This window comes from Pelecanus crispus, chromosome 18 (genome assembly GCF_030463565.1).
Source record: "Pelecanus crispus isolate bPelCri1 chromosome 18, bPelCri1.pri, whole genome shotgun sequence".
NCBI classification, from domain to species: Eukaryota; Metazoa; Chordata; class Aves; order Pelecaniformes; family Pelecanidae; genus Pelecanus; species Pelecanus crispus.
Window position 1 is genome coordinate 2,433,681 of NC_134660.1, and position 21,235 is coordinate 2,454,915.

At 43.1% G+C, this 21,235-nt stretch overlaps 2 protein-coding genes across 3 annotated transcripts in view; one reads left to right on the plus strand and one right to left on the minus strand.

Annotated features, from left to right (window-relative positions):
• IKZF3 (IKAROS family zinc finger 3) overlaps positions 1–9,174 on the minus strand; it is a 34,859-nt gene extending 25,685 nt beyond the window's left edge. The window contains exons 1-3 of one of the 2 annotated variants that reach the window (XM_075722625.1): positions 9,141–9,174; positions 3,751–3,804; positions 2,365–2,475 (exon numbers count right to left, since the gene is read on the minus strand). In XM_075722625.1, coding sequence (XP_075578740.1) covers positions 2,365–2,475; positions 3,751–3,804; positions 9,141–9,147 — 172 coding nt within the window. In that variant the 5' untranslated portion in view covers positions 9,148–9,174. Of the gene's footprint in view, positions 1–2,364; positions 2,476–3,750; positions 3,805–9,140 lie in introns of those variants that run through there. The other variant, XM_075722626.1, reaches the window with a different exon arrangement.
• Positions 9,175–14,871: 5,697 nt separating this feature from the next.
• On the plus strand, positions 14,872–20,881 carry ZPBP2 (zona pellucida binding protein 2). Its single transcript, XM_075723015.1, has 8 exons — positions 14,872–14,944; positions 15,616–15,696; positions 16,236–16,361; positions 16,915–17,076; positions 17,967–18,185; positions 19,382–19,467; positions 20,052–20,229; positions 20,784–20,881. Exons 1-8 carry the CDS (start codon positions 14,872–14,874, stop codon positions 20,879–20,881), a joined length of 1,023 nt encoding a protein of 340 aa, XP_075579130.1.
• The last annotated feature ends 354 nt before the right edge of the window (positions 20,882–21,235 follow it).

Consider the following 21,235-nt stretch of genomic DNA (forward strand, 5'->3'; position numbering starts at 1 on the left):
CATCTTTATTTCTACAGTGAGAATCAAAGAATAGAGCACGGTGGTACTGAGTAGGTTTGTACTCACTTTATAATGAATGAACGCTCTAATGGTAAGGGAGTCTATCAGAGTGAAATGATGTTTTATTGATATTTATAGCATTATCTTTGAGATGTAAATTTTCAGTATTTGCATTCCAGAACAAATTGTAAAGCGACATCAAGAGATCAGCAAGAATATAAAAAGATGAATCATATATTAGAGCAGTATCAATATAAACATTCTCTCACAAGTGTTTAAGTTGTACCTGACTTAAATGTATGGAAAAGAGCCTGAGAAATGGTGCTGAAGCTGAAGGGCGCAGGATAGTCATGGAACTGAAAAAAGACTTGCTAGATGCCCATGACGCTGCACCTGCAAGCGGGTACAGACAGGGCTGCTGGAACGGGAGGTGGGGAGAAGCTAGAGCAATTCCTCCTGGATGGTCAATAGTGAGGGGTTTGTGGAAGAAACCCTGTCCTGGATTCCTGTATCCACAGCTTAGTGACTGGGAGGAGCGAAGGGTGGGGACACTGGGAAAGCAGAGGTAGAAGTGAGTAGTGCAAGTGGAAATGGCGTAAGGGATGGACGAATAGCTGGAATATGGCTGTGACTATTTTATGTGCTGTGGGATCTGAAAGAGGGATCAGATGCCTCGGATGTAGATAAAAAGCTCAAGCCTTCCATGTTCTGTGGATAAAAACATGACCCTTCTCTTTTTAGGGTAAGCAGAGCAGATCTGTCCAAGCTAGATTCTACACCGCAGACATCTATACTAAACCACTCTCCACTGACTATAAATAGAGTCCTGCTAAGAAGCAACTACTCTGGGGACACGAGGCATTTCATCCAAAGTCAGACACCCAAATTTGGTCAGAAAACCCACGTGCTCTCTCTCCATCGACTGTCAAGAAAGGCCAGACACCAGTACCGTTCCAGACACCAGTACAGTTCCAGACACCAGTACAGTTCCAGACACCAGTGTTGTAGATGCCTAAGTGAGATTAATTTCACCCTCCTCATGGACTCTTTTGCTAGTGCAGCACTTCTTGAGTGCTTTATGTTGTTTTGTACTTCATTAATAAATAGGAAAAGTTTAATCTTTAATAATGCAAAATTTTAACCTCTGAACACATCATTTTAGTCCAAAATAAGGTAATCACATTTATGTTACAGGGAACAACCAAGGCTACTAGGGCAAGCAGAACAGAGATAATTCTTTAGTGATTTGCTTGATTCATGCGATACGTAAACACTACCTCAAAACTGCTAACCAAAGCCACAGACATAATTTGTCTTGACACTGCTGTACTGCCATGGACATGCAGTACTTGAAAGGCAACATGAAACTGGTAAAACAATGTATGTCTTTTCCCCAGTATATGTATACCACATCCTCTACCAGGCAGCATTTTTCACTGTTTGTGGTTGAGAACTGGCATAAATGAACACGCTCAGCTCACTGGCAGGAATGTTTATTAATGCTGTGATTTCAGTTTATGAGCTTCTGCATCGAGGAAGAAATTCAAAGTCTCTTGCTCTACATCTATGGCATATACACAGATACAAATCCTGAACTCTGAGGGCCTGGAAGATTGCTGAGTCCAGGAGCTGCTGCTTTTCTCTTTTCTCTATTAAGTGAAGAGGGCCTACTAGTTTTTAAAGATACACAGAAATACGCATTTATGTGGGACCTCTTAAATAAAAAATAGTACATATTGGTTTAATATTTTATTCATACCTGTGTCTTCTTTCAGAGTTGTATAGGAAGGGTTTGCTGTTCAAATTAAACAATAAACACGGTAAACTGACCAGCCTTCTGTTCACCCACAGTTTAAAGTACAGGATTACTGCTACAGTTTTAAATTTTACAGGGCTGAGTTGTCCTATGAATTTGAGGTAACTTGTCCTTTCTTTCAAAAAAAAAAAAGTTGCCAAGTTATCTTTCAGATATCAGAGTAGCTTAACAACATTAATAAGAAGTGCAGTCCTAACACACGCATTTGTCATATGCAAACTACTTTTAAGAATTTGTATGCTACAACACACATTAGAAGAGCTCACCATATGCACACGCTTTTTTATCTCGCTATCCATATTTCATAGATCCTGTAAAAGTGACCTTTATAAAATGCACGTGAGGTTCCCTGATGGAAAACAGTTGCTCCTCCCTTAGAGCATGTTGAAACGCTCTAAACTGATTGTATTGTTATTCCTTTTTACAGACAAGCAGGAAAACCAGAGCCATGATCCAGAATAAACTTTCTAATCACTCTCATAGCATAATCAGATGAATAAAAAGACAAAATATAACTACTATTTTTCAGAATTCAATCTCCACTTTACCTCCTGCTTCTTCATTAGACCGATTGTGTTCCTTCATATCTTCCGCATTATCCATACTTTCCATTTCCTGGGATTTGTTCAGATTACAGTCTGTCAAAACCGCCTGTCCTTCTGGAAAAAAAAAAAAACCACACAGATAATTAACTTTATGCACCAAGAGTATTTCCAGGGGTTACATCAAAGTATCTGCAGACTCCCAATATTGCTCAGAATGCCCACAATGCTCTTCCTATAGATACATTAATTGCAGTTTGGTTGTTTGTATATGACTTTGGGAAGCAAATCCATTCTCTCGCACAGAGTACACGCCTTTAAGTCTTGAGCTTTTGCTCAGATTTAACTATTCTGGAGGTTGTTCTAAATGACAACAAAACAGGAATAAAATCCAGTACATGCAGCTCTATGTATCCCAGGTGCTCTGACAACTGCTGCTAGCAGGTACGCAAGCACGCGCTTCGGAGCATGGAAAAGGAATCACAGCTCTACTTTGTTCGTTTGGGCAAAATATTAATCATTCTGGCCCCAGGCCAGGAAACTGCTCGAGCACGTTTAATTGGAAGCCTCTTTGAACCCAGTTGCACTTCTCTGCTTATTTCACGTACGTCTTTTTAAGCATCAACATTATCAGAAAGTTTTCTGTTGATCACTGTGGCAGCAGTACGTCCCAGAAATCCAAGCCTCTCTTCTCCAAAAGCAAGCCAAATTTTTAACTATAGTGAAATTTATTTGGGTGAAGTTTTCCAAACAAAGCCTCTTTCATAAAATCCATAATACCAACTAACTCAGTATTATGCATATTCTCTAAGTTTCAGATCAGTATCTTGTTTAAAAAACTGACATCATTTTCTTTCAACAACCCTGTGAATTTTTAAAGTTCACAGCAACATTGTGAAATTGCTGTTAAAATTGTTTAACTTGTTAACAGTTGGAGAGTAAAAAACCCAATCCTTCTCAAGCTAAATATTACATTGGATCTAAAAAAAAGAGTTTTATTTTTTGATTAACAAGAAAGTAAAACATTTGTCCAACTCACACAGGAGGTTTGTTTTCATATTTTCAGAAATGCAGTCAACCAAAAGAATCACATTATTCTTGCTTCCCTAATCAAAACTTCCAGCTTTCTTCTGAAAACATTTCCTTTCCTACTATATAGCCTTTTTTTCCCCCTTTAGTATCATTTTCCAATATTATATTGAACTTCCACAGTTTTATTTCCATTCTAGAATTTACTTTTTGCCTTTAATGCCCATCTTTGCATTTGTGACTCTACTATTTGCTATTCAGTGTCCTGGGAATCTAAACAAGCTGCAATTCATATATTTTTCTCCATTTAAATTCAAAATTTTCAAGAGAGGGTGAAAGAACTTAACTTGAACAGCACAGTACCTGCAGCCATGGGCTGTTCCTGAGAATTACTGAGGTCCATACCTCCCTGTGAATCTGCAAAAGATAGAAAAGCAGTCTGAGTTGCTTAATATTTAGAACCATTCATGACACAGTTGTTATAGTCTTATAAATTCCCGTTTTCTTGACTGAAAGCAAAATTGAGAAAGCAAAATTCTCAAAGAAATAAATATCAAATAATTGTTATGTTGCATTGTACAGCTTCTTCATATCTTGAGTGCTGTCACGTGCACAGGAAAGGGATTAAGTATTATTTTCTAACTTGAAAAAATTATAGAACAGAGTAGCCTACACTTTTGATTTAACATCTCATTTTGCACCCTGTGAGCACAGCACAGCAGTAGTAACTCTATATGAAGTGAATTTCTATGAAGCATAAAGTACAAGGTATTTTTACATTCCTTTTACAATACAAAGGGAAAACCCTATTATCTTCACAAGATCTACTTGGTTTTCATGGGGATGCAAGTCTATTTCCCATTTAGAAATTCTGATCGGAATCACATGTCAGGAATTTTTAAAAAATTTTAGAGGACTACGTATGTGGCCTGGTTTCCAAAAGTGCTGAGCACTCAGCAGACTGCTCTGAAGACAATATAAGCTGCAGGTATTTACATCTTCCACTCCAGTGCCCAAATTTAGGCTGGCGAGTTTAACTGGAGGCACAGATCTGACCTGTCCAGAGAAGTTTTTACTCAATGCCTTGCTGTCTTGAGATTTCATTGATATGAGGGTTGATTTTCTTAAGTGTCACAGCTAACCTGCTTCCTTCCTCCCTTCTTTCCTCTAGCTTTTTTCCTCTTTTTTTTTTTTTTTTTTTTTTTTTACATACCAGAAAATCTTTTCTCATCTTCGAACATAAAAAATAATAGCTCCAGGACTCGTAAAATTCATTCCTGGCAGTTACATAACAGAAATACACATGCAGTGGCCATGAGGTGTTAACCACTAGTGACATTTACCCCATAATTATCTATCTTTACCACCACTGCGTATGGAACATTTTTGTGGTCTCTGCAACGTCAAAATATAAAGCTCTGGTAACTCTACGGCAAAGAAGCCTCGTATCAGTTGAGGCTATCCAAAAAACTGCATGAATAGAGGATGGGCTGCTGCGTCCAACAAAATAAAGGCAAACTCAGGGAAGGGGGGAAAAAAAGGCAAGAATAGAACTATCCAGCAAATCTTTTTTAAATGTTTGGTTCTGTTGTCTCCTAAATGAAAGCATTCAGCTCCCATTTCTCAATAATGGGTCTAAGAGTTACATTATGCATGTAGTTCCCATTACTCTTAACCAGCTATTACCAAAGAGCAGCAAAAAAAGCCCCAATGCATTTAAGGATGGACTTAGCAATAATTCAAGCCACCCAGCAGTGGCCAGAGCTCTTCAGGGTGTAACTCCTGACTGGAGACAAGGTGTTAAGCTATTAGCACTTATGAAGTGTATCCTAAAATTAAATCAGAGCTCCTATCCTTTCATGCAAATCGAGCATGAATGCAAGCTTTTCATTAAGTGCCTTTTATTAGGGCTAAGAATGTTGCCTTGTGTCATAGTCACGGAATTAAATAACAAAAAGTTCAAATATTTACTAGAGCTGTATTTTAAAAATAAATAAATAAGATCAAGAAACTCCATAGTTACGGCTCTCAATTTGTCTTTGTTTCATTTTAGCATACCAGGAAAAGTGAGGTACAAGAAGCAAACGGACCAATTTATACTGCGAATAATGGTGGGGAACCATCAGCAAACACACGGTACGTGAACAAAATTCTCTCTAGTATTCATTTTAATTTTACATTGCAATAATGTAGATACTTAAATTACACAAACCCTTGTAATTGTGCAAATAATTAAGCTCTGGGCAAGACAATGAAATCCCCATTATTCTGTAATACTTGAATTCGATTTTAATTGCATTCAGGAATCCTGTGCTGTTGCCCCATTTGGGTGATAAAGCACTGAACTGGTCAGAGCCCCAGGATTAAGCAAAAAGGGTGCCTGCTGCGGGGGGGAGGTGTGGCTTGGAAACTCTGCAGCAATTCTGCCTTCCCCTGGGTTGCCAGGAGGTCTTGAAATGAAGACTTAGAGCCCGTCTTGAAACGAAGAATTAGAGCCCCTACGCGGCTGCTTCAAGTACGATAATTCTGCCTCTATTCCTGTGTAACTATATAGTTTTAGAAACCACTGCATTCCCCAGGACATCTCCCGAGCGCAGTCACTCCACTAAGGATGCATACATTGCTACAACTTATTGGGTAAATCACATCAGCACAAGCTTCTGCGATTGTTCTTCTTCTTGCACAAGCAAGACCCCTAAGTCAGCTCTTCTGTCCTGAGCACCTCGGAGCTGCAGCTACAGGATAACTTGCTAGAGAACGGTACTGCCTGAACCCGCGACAGCCTAGCAGGACCTGTTCCACCAGTCCTCTGACACTCATCTAGCTAATTTTGAGATCATCTCCGCATATTTATTTACATTTTGTTGAGCATAACAGGTTCCTGTCCATGATGGGCTGCTGGACAGTACAATCCTTCTGAAGAGATAAGAACAATGACACACCACGTAAAGTTTCTCTTTTCTGTTGAGAAATATCCCAGTCTTTGTATCACTTTCAAGCCTCCAACATCCACTCATCAGTACCTGGTTTCTTTATGATATTAGTCTCAAGTAGCTTTTTACAGCCTTAATGGTCTCTTAATATTTAACCTCAGGTCTCTTTCCCCAAGTACTTTAAGCCAGATCCTTCACTGTGTCACCTAAGTGTGCTAGAAGGAGAAGGTCCATGAAGCCTCCATCCCCAATTCTGTACAAATAAGACCGTATTTCTACCTAACGTTCAGAAAGCACAACACGGGAAATCACTTACAGAACACGTTAGTCTTCCCAAGCTTCACAGAGATCCACTGACTAGGGTGCATGGAACGCTTGTCTTGTGTGTGTTGCAGCTGACGCACGAGGTTCATTTACAAAGCAGAAGTAAAATTCATGTGCCCTTGAAACCAATCCTTAGCCATCCTGTGTTCTGCGCCAATAGCCAAAGTGAGCAAAAATATTCAAATAGCTTGCTAAAAAAGTGTAATGGCATTTTTTTAATACAGTTATGTATTAATTTTTTTATCCTGGTATTTGACCAATTAATAGAAGCAACAAAACAGCCTACCTGTATTTTAACTAAAAAATAATAATAATAAAAAATTTCAAATAAATTATTCCACTAATATCCTTTAACACAAACACAGCTGTAGGGAACAGAACGGGAGGTATGTCTTGAATTATTATAGTCTTACCTGTTTGCCTCCAAAGTGAAAACCAGAACATTGCCTTTTTACTGCCAGCTGCATTTTTCAACCCAACAACGTCGTGAAGCGGACATCTTTTTAAATCCCATATGCTCTTAGTCCTTCTAGCACAGCATATGGAACAAACACAACTCGTTTCCTTGTCTTTGCGCCGTCTTGAGAGGCACGAGCACGCCAAAATAAAAACCACACCGATCTTGGCCACCACCCTGCAGGTAGACTCCCACAGCCTTATCCCTAAACGCTCGCAGCGGAGCCAGCGCCTTTGCTGCGTACAGCAGTCAACCTCTTTCACCCCAGCATGTTTTTCCACCTCCAGCCCGCGTTGTACTATTAAAGAGAGAAAGCCTATCTAATTTCCCCACTGAATGGCCTTCTGCAGTATTTACAGTCTCAGCAGCTTTCTGAAGAAGGCACCTGGACCAAATAAACTCTTTGCTCTTTTAATAACAGGTAATACTTTGCTGGTCTTAAGCGCCATGTAATGTTTGAAATGACACAGGCATTTTAAGTGCACATGTCATTTTGGGAAGAAATCCTCATCAGCAACGTGTAACTGAAGATAAAATTTTTCTCATATTGTAGCATATGACCTTCTGAAAACAGCAGAATATCTTCTAGTAACTCAAGGTGTTCACCCCAGTGCAGCAAATGGAAATGACACGAGGTCAGTTCTTGTGATCTTTGCAAAAGTAAACCAGTCGTGAAGGGATACAGCGCAGCAGACTGCAGACTTTGGCTTCCTAGACCCAGGTCTCAAACACCTACTCTTGCCAGCGCCCATTTCCCGGTCAGCGACCGTACTGAGCCTCCTCACGCTGAGCACAGAAAATCGAGGACAGAAGCGTTACCCCTTTGTCCTCAACAGCAAATTTCCCATCAAGTCCAGTAGAACTGAGATTTTCCCAAGACCCGTGAAAACAGAGACACGTAGCAGTTACAGTATCCAGAGATAATACAGTATATCGCTGTCTTTTACATTAACTTCATCCCCAACATAACAAGCTCAGGCACATTAACTGATCCTCATAATCCCCACAAACAGAACTAAAACCTGAAGGATTATTTGCACGTTGACTTGAAGCGTACAAGAAATAGGAACACAAAAAAGAGACTTCTCAGATAATCTCAGCTGTAGTGGCAGAAACGTGCTTATTTTCTAATCAGAGACTAAAATTACTGACACGCCGAAAGAGCCGTCTTCTCCCACAAGAGACAGACAGACAGTCGTCCTGACTTGATCAAGAAAATGAGGCTGCGTTTTAAGTGCCAAACTACCACCAGACCCCTTCTTTCAAAACATTAGGTACACCTCGCAAGGAGCGATAGTCTCAATTAAGTCAGATTCTGTGAGAGCAAATATTTAAATACAAACATTGGAAAAACCTTTAGCAAAGGAAAAGATAGGGTTTTTTTAAATAGACAACTGCATCTAACATAAAATAACCAAAAACCTCAAGTCACTGAGACACAGCGGACTCTAAACTCAAGCCCTTAAAACGATGAGTTGAAACAGCCCGGTCAGAACATCCACCTCTGAACTAATAAATCAAGTGATGCTTCGCAACGCTTCTTTGCCAGGCTTGTTAAAAGCACTGGTAATTTTGCTTTTCTTCAAAAGCGGATTACGCTGCAGCCCGAGATCAACACGCAACTTGTTGGTTGGTTTGGCTTTTTTTTTTTTTTTTGCTGGCTTTGAAAGTTTTACAAGCGAAAAGAAACCAAGACGCCTTTTAATTCGTTAAGCCCTAGAGTATGAACGGTGGATAAAGCCGGCTCTAAAACCCAACTTTATCATACGTGTTGTGATGTTTCTGAAATTAAACCGGGGGGGGGGGGGGGGGGGGGGGTTAAAAAAAAAAAAAAAAAAGCCCCGCTCGTTTCCTGTTTAATTGCAAGACGCGATTAGATTTCTCCTCCAGAGCTGCGATCTCTCTGCAGAAAGCGCTGAAGAAGCCGCTTGGAAGCGAACGGGAGGCGGAGCACGGTGCCAGCGCCCCGGGGGGGTCGGCGGGGAGGGCGGGGGAGCGGCAGCCCCCCGCGCCCGGGGAAAAGCGGGGTCGTTTCTCACCTTCCATGCTCCGGCCGCGGCTCCCGGCTCCACCTGCCCGCCCGGGCTCGGGGACTGTCAGCGCGGGCGGCGGGAGCGAACCGGCCTCGCCTCCCGCGGGCACCGCGACATCCGGCCCGGCCCGGCCGCGCTCGGCGGGCGGAGAGCGGCGCCGGGCGGCGGCCGGCGGAGCCGCCCCGCTCCCAGCCCCGGCCGCTTTGCCCGAGGCGGAGCCGGTGCTGAGCCACGGCTGCTCGGCGGGGCACGGGGGGGGGTGAGGGCGAAGCGTGGGGTGGGGTTTTTTTGGGGGGGGGCTGAGGGAGACCCCGGCCGTTGTCGCAGGGCAAAGGGCATCGGGGCATCTCCAGGAGGGGAGGTGTCCTGGTTTCGGCTGGGATAGAGTTAATTTTCTTCCTAGTAGCAGGCACAGTGCTGCATTTTGGATTTAGTAGGAGAAGAATGCTGATAGCAACAACTGAAACATCAGCGTGTTAAGTACTGCTCATGCCAGTCAAGGACTTTTCAGCTTCCCATGCTCTGCCAGGGGCACAGCCAGAATAGTTGATCCAAACTGCCCCAAGGGCCATTCCATACCATATGGCATCATGCCCAGTATAGAAACTGGGGGGGTTGGCCGGGGAGCAGCGATCGCTGCTCAGGAACTGTCTGGGTATCGGTCGGCAGGTGGTGAGCAATTGCATTGTGCATCACTTGCTTTGTATATTATTATTATTATTATTTTATTGTTACTATTATCATTACTATTTTACTTTATTTCAATTATTAAACTGTTCTTATCTCACCCCAGGAGTGTTTCTCACTCTTACTCCTCCAATTCTCTCCCCCATGCCATCGGGGCAGGGGGAATGAGCAAGCGGCCGAGCTGCTGCCTGGGGCTAAACCACGACAGGAGGCTGAGGGCAGCCCGAGCACCGCACTCTCCCCCGGCAGCCGGGTGAAGGCTGGGGGCCAGGCCACGCTGCGGCAGGAGCCCCGAGGCCCACGCACACCAGGCTGAAAGAGGGCACGGGCAGACCGTGAACCCCCGGGAGCACCCCCGAGATGCTAAGGGGCCAAGACAAAGCACTGGGAACCCCTCTGCTTTAGAGAAAATGTCCCTCTCCATGGGAGATGAGCCCTTTCTCCACCATCAGAGGTGGCTCCACGGGTGAAGAAGCCACAGCAGGTCCTTAGGCAGGCACACTGCCAGGAGCGGGGGTGAGGGGAGCAGCTCCAGGAGCCATAAACCAGAGTAACGCTAGCCCGAGGGCTTAGACACGCTGCCAGCTTCGGGGCCAAGGCAGCCGGGCGATGGCACAGATCCCCAGCCGCCCCCCGCACCGCGAGCTAGCTCAACACTTCCCTCCGACCCACATCTCCGCTCGCAAGCGGCCTGCTCCGATTCCCCCCAGCTCCCTCGGCACTGCCAGGCGGGAAGCCATTTGACAGCCCCTTCCGCGAGAGGCTCGCCAGCAAGAAAAATGGATCCGCAACCCGTTATGGACAGCCGGCCAAAACCACTGCTTAGCATTTAGGGAGCCCTTCATCTTGAATGCCTGCAGCAAGCACTAACACCCAAAATAGCGCGGGAAAGCCGTTTGTGATGACTTGGGTTAGGTCACTCAAGGGACAGTAGCTATTCATATGGAGAATTTAGCAGGGCGACACAGAGCTATTTTGCATTGGCAGACTTCCGACTCATTTTATTTTACGCTGCAGAGCCAAGCGGTCTAAGCCTTTATTAGAACTGGTGTGGCAGTTGTGCGCCGCGATGCCCACGCACATGCGAAAGTTAATTTCTTTTCTACATACTTAATTTCCTTTATGTGCAGTTTGTCCTGGCTCTGTTTACACATCACGTAAACATGGTGAGGCAGCCTCAACTGTTAAACAAACACTGCTTTCTTTGCATCATTCATTAACGGGTCGCACTCCTCGGACTGTACATTAAAGTTAGATGACAGATAAGAGTAAAATACAACTTATGTTAAGTTAGCAGCTTTTTCTTAATGAAATAGCATTGCTACTTAAAAGAAAATCAAGCTACAAAGTTGTTTAATAAAGCAAAGATTAATTTTGCTCATAGTCCTCGGGGGATTGCTAAACGGCCTTTTTTGTATGTTTAAGACAGAAGTCTGAAAAGAGGCTCACTCTACACAGGGCTTGGACGGGGCTTTGAGCAACCTGACCTAGCGCAGGATGTCCCTGCCCACGGCAGGAGGTGGCACCAGATGACCTTTACGGGTCCCTTCCGACCCAAACCCTTCTACGATTCACAAGAAAGCGTGAACGTGGCCAGACCAATGCCGTCTTGACTTTACGTGCAAGCTAAGCACTAGTCACGGCTTTTTGCTTCACCCGAAGCCCAGAGCTGTTTACCAAGAAAAGGCCTAAAAAAGATAATAGCTGGCCTAGATCTCAGATCAGCACAGAACATCAGCGCAGAACAGCCCTTACCTGGCGTGCTTCGACATCAGCACAGAGTTCACAGTTGCAGCTTTGAACGCTGATAAGCCAGAGAGAGAAAGAGTAAAACAAAGCCAAGATGCTGTAGATGGAAAGCTCAGTGCACTTCTGGACCTTTGGGGTTATTGCTACATCGGCTTATTACAGTTTTATATTTATTTCATCACATTGTGCTTTTGGGTTGAGTTGGGGTTTGGGGTTTTTTTTGGCCCTGCAACTCAGCTATATTTTAATACTGAGAAATGAATGTTTTGGGGTAAGATTGATGAAGGCCTAATGGATTTTGGTTCTTTACTACATGTTTTCCACAAAGGAGTCCAGAAATCAGGAATAATACTCATGCAGCTGAGAACCTACAAATGAACCAGGTGGCAAACAAAACTGATCTGACCTGATCGCTTGGACATAAAACCAAAAGACAGCGAGTGCAGATTACCATAGCTCGGGTGCATGATAACAAGACAACACAGAAACAGGATTGTTCTACTTACTTGATGTGTTCTGTCAGTGACTGCTGCTTAAATTGATGTTTTTCCATCACTTGAAAAGATATTCTGGAAATACAATGTTAAAAAAAAGATATCTGGGATCATCAAGCCCAATTCTCTGCTCTTCCAGACAATCTCTGTATTCCCCTTCCAGGACCAGCTATGCTCATTTAATAATTCGGAAGGTTTCTTGCTCCTACGAACTTTGAGGAAGCCCTGGACTCTACTGCTGTGATGATCAGAAACCTCCTTCGGTTTTCCACCCCAGGATTACTCACAGCCATTTTCTCTTACTGCCAGATTTGTTCTCTAATTTAAATCTTCACTTTCCCTCACATTCACCGTCAGACACTCAACCATGCCTTCTCTCTGCTTTTATTTCAAGGGCAGAAATCAAGAGCCTGGGTTTGCCAGCCTATAAAAAAACCCCTCCACTATGTTCATCGCAGCCCTCCTTTGCGTTATCCCTGCTTTAGGTCACCCCCCTTAAAGATTAGAGACAAAACTTGAGTTCTGCACCCAGGTAACATCTCTCCAGAGCCTTGCCCAGGTCATTCACGTGACCCTGTGCTCCTGGAAATAGCTCTACTTATTTCTTAGGATAAAAATATTTGCCTTTTTAATGACCAAATACCTACGCACACCATGATCAACAAGTTTACAATAGATTTTTTTTTTCCTCTTCTGTCATTTCCTACTGACAGAGCATCTAGCTGTTAGCAAAAAATACCTAGTAATTCATAAATACATTACTTCACATTTTGTCCTATCAAATCCTTCCCCCCCCCACACCCATTACCCTGTTTTTAAAGATAACCAGCTCCCCGCCCCCCCCCCCCCCCCCCCCCCGAGTTTACAAATCTGTAATGACAATTTATCACTCTGTAACTTAGAAATCTCATCGACTGGAAAAGGAATGAGTCACTTGACTAAAGACACAGACCAGGAGCCTAAGTTTGTAAAGATTTGAAACTGCAGACAAAGCTTTATAGTAAAGATACTATTTTGTAATCATTAACATGCTGGGGACCGATGGGCTGTGTAGGACAGTTACATGACGATAGGGTATAAACATCCTTAGGAACAAAGGATGTTCAGACTGAAATATGACTAGTTTATAGCAGACACGTTAAAAACTGAATCATTTTGCCTATACAACGTAAGCGCGAAATGTTAACTTTGAGTAAAACTGAAAACATTCAACACATGGGAACGCTGGATCTTTTGAGGTGGTCCTAACTATGAACTGCTCAGCAGCTCAAGGAAATTAAAAATGAAAACCCTGACATAGTTCTTATACCTTAACCAACCACTTGAGAGTTAATATCTTGGTCTACGAAGAAGAAAGTGTGGCCGCTTCCCTGCAAAGAGAGAGAAGTGAAATACTGAGGCACTGCACACGTTTAGTAGGGCAAGGAGTTTTGCAAGACATGAAATGAGAGGGACACTACTTTAAAATACCACCAGGCTTGAGTAAAAGTAGTTTCCATCAATAATTTGTTGCCTTCTTTTTCACACTTTTTTTTTTTGCATGCTTTATTGAAGAAAACTCCTAACTTAAGTGCTTTTTTACATGGAACCGTTGAATTAAAACTTTTACAGCTATCTATGAAAATAACTAATTCCTGTGTTGGCTGTTTCCATATTTGTTATGCAAATACTTTTACATCAGGTTTGGACACTGGCATGGTCTGGGGCTGCAGGACAAGTATGATTTAGCTAATTACCAGAGGCTTGGCCACAGTTCCTGATCTCGAGTGCCTCATGGTGTGCAGTGTGGTCAAATGCAAGTACCCTCCTCTCCCTGCTCAGCTGCGTTTCCTGAGTATTTTTTATAACGCTTACTCTAGAAACAAAGTATTTCTACTTTTAAGAGTTTAAAAGTCATAAGCAAGTCTTCCAAAACATCTCACTGACTTGAGAAAAAAAACCACGGAGTACCTGAAGTAATAATGTGGTGTTCGGCTTTATTTTCGAGCCAACAGGATATGCCCAGCTTGTATTTTCTCAGTCTTTCTCACAGCAAGCGGCGGGAATGTTTTTTGGTTTTAAGCTGAAGGTACCCGTCCCATAATGATTTGCTCCAGAAACCTGCAGCTGAAGAACGCCCTGGCATGCAAAGCTTGCAAAGCTTCTTACCGAAGCCCTCGGTACTCGAAACATGGAGCTGGGAGACGCCAGCCCTGCGGTTACAGGGCAGGTTCCGCGCACCGAGCAGACAGACCACAGCCCATGCCTGAACCTATTCCCTCCTCCACCCCCTCGTAGTTTCCTATCCTTGCCCACACAGCTGGAAACACCACCTTAAGAGTCAAAAATAAATTTCGCTGGCAGCGTGGAAGAGCGACGCGGTGGTTTCTCAAGCGCGGGGCTGAGGCGCGACAGCGCAGGAGGCCCGGGGAGGGGATGGCGGGCACTCAGGGAGCGGGGCCATCCCGCACTAGCCAAGCGGCCTGCAGACCTTGCAGGCCTGTGAATAAAAAAAGAAAGGAAAAAAAGAAAAAAAAATTTTTTTTTTAAAAAGCAGAGGGTGTGGGTGGGGAAGAAGAGCGGCGGCCGAGTGAGGAGCTGGGGACCCCCCTTCCTGCCCGAAGCGCTGCGGTGAGGCAAGGGGACGCCGCCCGCCCCCGCCTCGCCGGCCCCCGGCGGCGCTGAGGGGAGGAAAAGGGCGGGAAGCGCCGGGCGCGCGCCAGGGCCGTTAGCGCCCCCCCGCCTCGCCTCGCGCAGGGCGGTTGGCGCCGCGCGGCGGCCGTTGGCGCGGGGGAGGCGGGGGGGGGGGGAGGGGGGGAAGGATGATAATGGCGGCGGCGATGGTGGCGGTGGCAATGGCAGTGGCGGTGGTAGCGGGAGGCTTGGGTGCCCCGAGTGGAGGTACCGAGGGAGGGCCCGTGGCCATGAGGCGCCCCTCGGCCTGGGCTCCTCGGAGGGGCGGCTGCGGGGGGCACCTCAGCCGCCTGCGGAGAGCGGTTGTGCTCTGCGGGGCCTCCCGTCAGCAGATGGCCGCAAAGCCCCTGTTAGGTGGGAAGGTGTGGATCCCAGCAGCGCCCTTCCCCCTCTTGACCCGAGCCCCCGACGGCAGCGCTCAGGCAGGTCTATCCTAGTCTGCCACCGTGGCCTGAAAAAGCCAGCACAAATTCCAACGATTTTCACATCTCCCATGGGCTCTCGCAACAGAAACCCTCATGCCTAGACATCTGCCCGTTGTTTCCCAAAAGGCAAAGGCTCACAGATGCTTGAAGACCTTCCCACGGTCATCATCCCTTAGCTTTCCAGTTAGATATTAAAAATATTTTACTGTGTTTTTGGAAAGAGAAAGGCTCAGCTAGGTTGGAACCCACTGTATGAAGTCAGATTTGCAACCTGGGCACTAAAGCAACAAAAACTGGCAAGCAACAGCAACAAGGGAGCCTTTGTTTTTAAGGAAAGGGTGTGGGGAGAAAGAAAAAGTAAGGCAAGAGACAGAAACTCCCTAGGACAAAATAAAAGCTTTGCAATCACACGTTTAGATTTCTCTGTAACATTATAAGTCCTTTTCCCTACAGTGAGAGCTGTACCTAAGGAAGAGCAACATTCTGTTGACGTAATAGAAAAGAATTATGTTTATGGCAATATCAAACATGAAGGTAAACTTGTCTCTTTTTTACATACATATATTTAGGTCTTACTAGACTTAAAATGGAGTTTTAAGTACAGTGATCATTATGTGGACAACACTACACATGGAAGCGACACAAGCAAGCTTCGCTAAACACGGTGCTGGCAACTCCAGAGTACGATCCTGATAGCATACAGTAACAAGGGAGGATGGGTTTAGAAATCCATTTATCCCATGGTGCTACTATAAACACTTCTGAAAATTTAACGTCTAAATGAGGGTCCCACTCTGCAAAAGGCTCAAAATCCGGTGCTTTTTGTGACCCTGCAGTGCGATTTGTGTGGGACTCGAGTGTCTCCTATGTACAGTCAGCACCAACCACGCTGTGGACAGTTCCACGATATTAATAAGAGCAAATGGAGATAAAAGAGTAACCTTACACTTTTCAAGTCCAAACATGAAAACTAAACTTAGCATTACATTAAATATATTTTTGAAATTAGTATTTTGGTGATTTCGTTCAATATAAGCATTTCACATCGTTTACCTTATTGTCTTGTATTGCAGTAAGCGTGTATGTTAAGGTGTTTACAAATAGCCCGTTTCTAGTATGTATGGATTTGGCTCGGTCTCAAGAAGAAGTAATAGATCCCAAGTATTTGTGGATTGGTCCAGATGGAAGAAGTTTAGAAGGTTAGTCACTTTGGACTACAAAGGATTTCCACTCTGCCTGCCTTAGCCATTTTTGCCCAGTCACTAACAGAACAGGCTTTTTACCATGCTTTTTCACAAACTTAGAAACAGCCTCTGCCTCAGGGGGCAGGGAGGCAATCAGGAAAATATGCTGAAATAAAGAAATAGTTTCTGTTTTCTATTTACAAGGGAAAAAGTCAGCCACAAATGGCTAAGTAGATTATGTGAAATCACATATTTTCCTTGTTTCTATTGATGCCACCCCGCAATAGGATGGTGGGTCCAAATAGTCACTTGGTGCTTTGTTAAACTTTTCCACGAGCTCTGACATTAGGCTGTGTTTCTCTTCTCTCTCTCGAAAATACTCAAACGCTTGAGATCGAAGGAAACTTGCAATAAGTCCTAAAGGCCATAAATTTTAAACCCTTTCAGACTAACACGAATCAGTGTCATTATGTACAAGAGCAAGATCTCATCTTCAAATGTTCTAAGTGAGCAGAGCATCAGAAACCAAACATTTCCAGTAATCAAGTATTTCCTGTTTCTATTCTAGGGCAAATGTATGTGAATCTCACAGAAACAGGAAAGCTGATGGTGATGGGTTTTAAGGAGTCTATGTCTGGGGCCTACACTTGCACTCTTGCTCACAAAATCATAGAAACTACGACACAAGAAGAAAGAGAAATGTTTGAGGCATATAAATTCATGCTGTACGGTAGGATTGCTAACTTACGAGTAAGCTAATGCACGTAGCCTTTGTAATTTGGTGGGTTTGTGAAGTGCATGTTCATTGCAAGGCTTGATAAAAAGAAATAATTAGTTAATATTTTCTCCCAGAATAGAATTTTTTTTTGTATTTATACACACACGCGCCCCCCTCCTAGTTCTGGAAAAAGTTTTAAATAACTGCTACCAAGAATATACAGCAACTCAAAGAATGAAATAATCTCTACCCTTAATAAGAACAAAGTGAGCTACAGTAATTCCAGTGATATCCAAGATCGGAAAAGGAAGCTCGTGTCTGAGTGCAGTCTCCCGCCAGAGAGATTACCGAACCAAACATTCGCTGACACAGAACGAGCCCTCCACCCCAACTGCTCGCAGCGCACTCGAGCCTTCTTCCAGCATTTGTCACCACTGCTCACCGACATCACCTCCCCACCCACAAAAGAAACATTTCCAAAAATGCTTGAGAAACACTAACTTTTAAAATAATTTTAACACCCCTTCACTCCTCCACCATAATTGCATAGAATGTTTTTGCATAATCCAAATCCATTTCAGTTGCACAACTTTGCAGATGTGCCAGTTCGGTGTTATTCCATTTGCCCCCTTTTTTTTCTGTTAATATTTGGGAGCAGAGCCTCCTAACACAAGCACATAAATTCTTGCACATTTCGAACTAAAACATCTCTTGCTATTTGAGTCAGCTCTGGCAAGGACAAATTTGTTCTGTTATGGTTAATGAGTAAGCTTTATTTATTTGTTTACTTTTGAGTAAGAGCCCATATTTCAGATACAAAGTACACTGATACAGACGATAAGGTTCTGTATAAGATTCAATCTGTGATTACACAGCAGAACTCACAAACTATTTTCTTAAAGCATACAGGGAAGCTGACCATGCATATCAGGTATTTGTTCGTTTTACGACAAGGGAATGCAAGCTAGCAGCTAACGGCCAGTTCTTTGAGGAACTAAAGAAAATCTTGAATAACATCATCTCTGATCTGACATGTCACATCATAGAGGCATCCTACAAATGCCATTCTGTCAAGATACCAAAACAAGGCCTCCTGCATGAACTGTTTGTTAGTTTTCAAGGTAACAGATTTCAGTGTTTCTTTGGGAGGGATCATTTATTTTTATAAACAACCTGAGAGTACTGTAAACAACCTCTGAAATACATTAAAGCCAAGTATACCTTCAGAAGTTGTTTCCCTGCTTTCTTTTGGAGTCCCTGTATTTTTTGTTACTAGCCCACAGATGGAGCTAAAATGCAGTTTATATGTTGAATTTGTAGTATTGTACTTCTTACAACCTTAGTGAGAAATGTTATTTTTCAAGGTGTGCAGTTTGGAAGGATTGTTGAAAGGAGATAGCTGGTAAGATACCATGACTTTTTTTTTTTTAAAAAAGGAAAATGGTCATAGTTGTTTTCCATTATTTGATTTTTAATAAGTCTGTGACCTCTGTGGTTTTGCTTGTTTCTAGGAAACTGCACAGAGGTTAAAAGCAAGAGCCTCACAGTTCTCTTATTGTAATACTGATGTGGCTGTACTGCCTTGCAAAACAGGTTAAATCAACCCCGATGGCTGCCCTAATTTATAGATGTTTTATCACTGAGGAAAGGAAGTTATTCATTAATGCTTTGTCCATGTTCTCTCCTGTATCTGTTCTCATCATGTGCCAAGAGGGACCATCCAACAGGTTACAGAAGAGTTTTGTGGCCATTTTCCCCTTAGTAAAGTCGTAAAGCATTCAGAACAAACTGAGGACCCAAAGGTTTTAAATTTACGTAAAACTTCATCCCTTTCTGTAACCTGAGGGTACTGTGTGAGAATTTAGGTCCATTCTTCCTGTCAGCTTAGCAGTTTTTCCCCTCCCAGTGTTTTATTGGTTGACCTCTGACTCTTGCTGGAACAAAGCCATTTAAGTAACCAGATAGAAGCCATCAGGACCAAATCTGTTTTCACCCCCCTTTTATCAGTCACTCATTTTTCAACATTCAAATGCACCCCATCAAAAAAACTGTTGCAAAACATGATCTTGACTGCAGACAGTGATAGGTGAAAGGAAAAGGGGGAAAAAAAATCTCAGAGTTCTTTACAAATTAGAGGCAAAATTAAGAGGGTACAATAGGATGAAGTAAGCACCATAAGATGCTAAAAGCAGTAATGCATTTTATTTGTTGATGTTTTCTGAAAAGAACCTAGAGATACCTGCTTGAGGTATTTGAGTTCACTGTAATATTTTCTTCAGCACATGCACATGTATCTTTTTTTGTCCCCCACCCATAGTAAATCCTTTTGCACCAGGATGGGAAGAAGTTTGCCACCAGGTTCCTTATGACTGTGAAGATGTGACAAACATGAGAGTTCAAGAGGTTCTGTGTCAGCCACCCTTGTGTCTTCTCTCTGTATTTAACACAAATCTCTGCCTTAGCTTCTACAGATTTGACTGGTAGTAATCCAGCCTCACCCAGATTTTATGGGATTAATATCATTGTAAATGATAATTCATGGATTTCAAATAATTCAGTTCAGGATGGAAAACTAGTTTTAGAAGTCAAATTGATCCAAGCAGTTTAAAAAAAAGGTTCATTATTTCCTTTATTTTTACTTCTAAGAATAAAGAATTATAAACAGTAGTATTTATATTTGTATACTGAACTTCCAGCTCTCTAAACTAAGTATTTGATTTATGATTTGATAAGTTAAATACAATTTAAAGTAAATCTACCATAGCTGATTTCTAAAACTCTGTTCTCTCTGGCTTCTTAACGCTAAAACATGTGATCAGATCACGTACTGGGTCTGATCCCAGGCCCCCTGCAGCCAGAGACTCCCAGTTAAGGTGACAGGTCAGCACGGGTTGGGAAATCAGGACTAAAAAGTATTTACTGATATTTTTAAATCAAGAAAACACAACTGACTATTTTTTTGTTCTTCCAATGTTTCTGAATTTTAGGCAAGAGATCGGATTGGAGAGTTTTTCAATAAACAGACATACGCTTTGAAGCATGAGTTTCAAACTGTTCCTATAATACACTACGTGGACAACAGTTTCTCAGTTACTCACATTGACAGTTGCCGACCAGGTTTTGGGAAAAACAATATCACCCACAAGAACTGCGCTAGTTGCTGTGGTAAATATAAAATACATTGATTTAACTATAGCTTATTAGCTCCGATCGCAGGTTTCTCTGAAGAGCGTTTTCTAAATATCAGTGTCAAAAGTAACGGCGTTTCCATTCATCTTGTGGAAAGACATTCACATCACAGATTTAAAAAAAACACTGGTAGGAACTGAAAACAAGCTGGCAGTGTTTGTTAGTGCGCTCGTAGGTGTAACTGTATTTCCAGACAGAGTAAGTGGAAGCAGTGAAGTGTGGGGTGGTTTTTTTTTTTCTTCCAGGTCACCAGTAAGTGACTATGCTCAGGATATGGCGCAAATAAGAAACAATTACATTAACGGTAGTGCTGCTAGAAAACACTCAGCTGTTTTAAGAGATCTTTTGCCAGCAGCACCTACTGCTAGTTCTGGAGTTTGTGGTATTTAGCGAGAGGCAGGCTCAGCGAGCCTGGGAAGGACGAGGTCTCACTTACAGCATCAGGAAGGCACGTGGAGCTGTCAGATGGTCCCAGCCCTGGCTGGGGCAGAGGGGAGCTGGCTGAAACGCTGACTGTGTTCTCTTCACAGTGGTTTGCGATCCCGGAACTTACAGTCCTAACAACGAAGTGACCTGCCAGATTTGTACGAGGCCTCGAGTCAAAAAGTATGGAGCAAGATCTTGCTAATAAACAGAAATTGGAAAACCAAAGAGCAGCTATGAAAGCCTTACTGGTTCTGTGATGTCCTGTTCATTTTTAGCTACCAATTCGGGAATCCTATGCTCATTCTTGAACAATTGCAATCATCAGTCACACACCCCTACATTTTCTGTACTCAGGGACCACTTAGACTGTAAAAATGGTGCCTAAAAGGAAGTGTTCACACGAAGTAAAGTAATTCAATGAAAAAAGGAAGTTTGTCCTGTGGCTGTTAGTGCCAAGAGTCTGTTCCTTGGTGGTGACACCAGACACACCACAGCTTTGTGCTGCAGTTTGCTCAGGGAGCGTAAAGGAGCTATAAACAATTTAGGGAAAGATGGC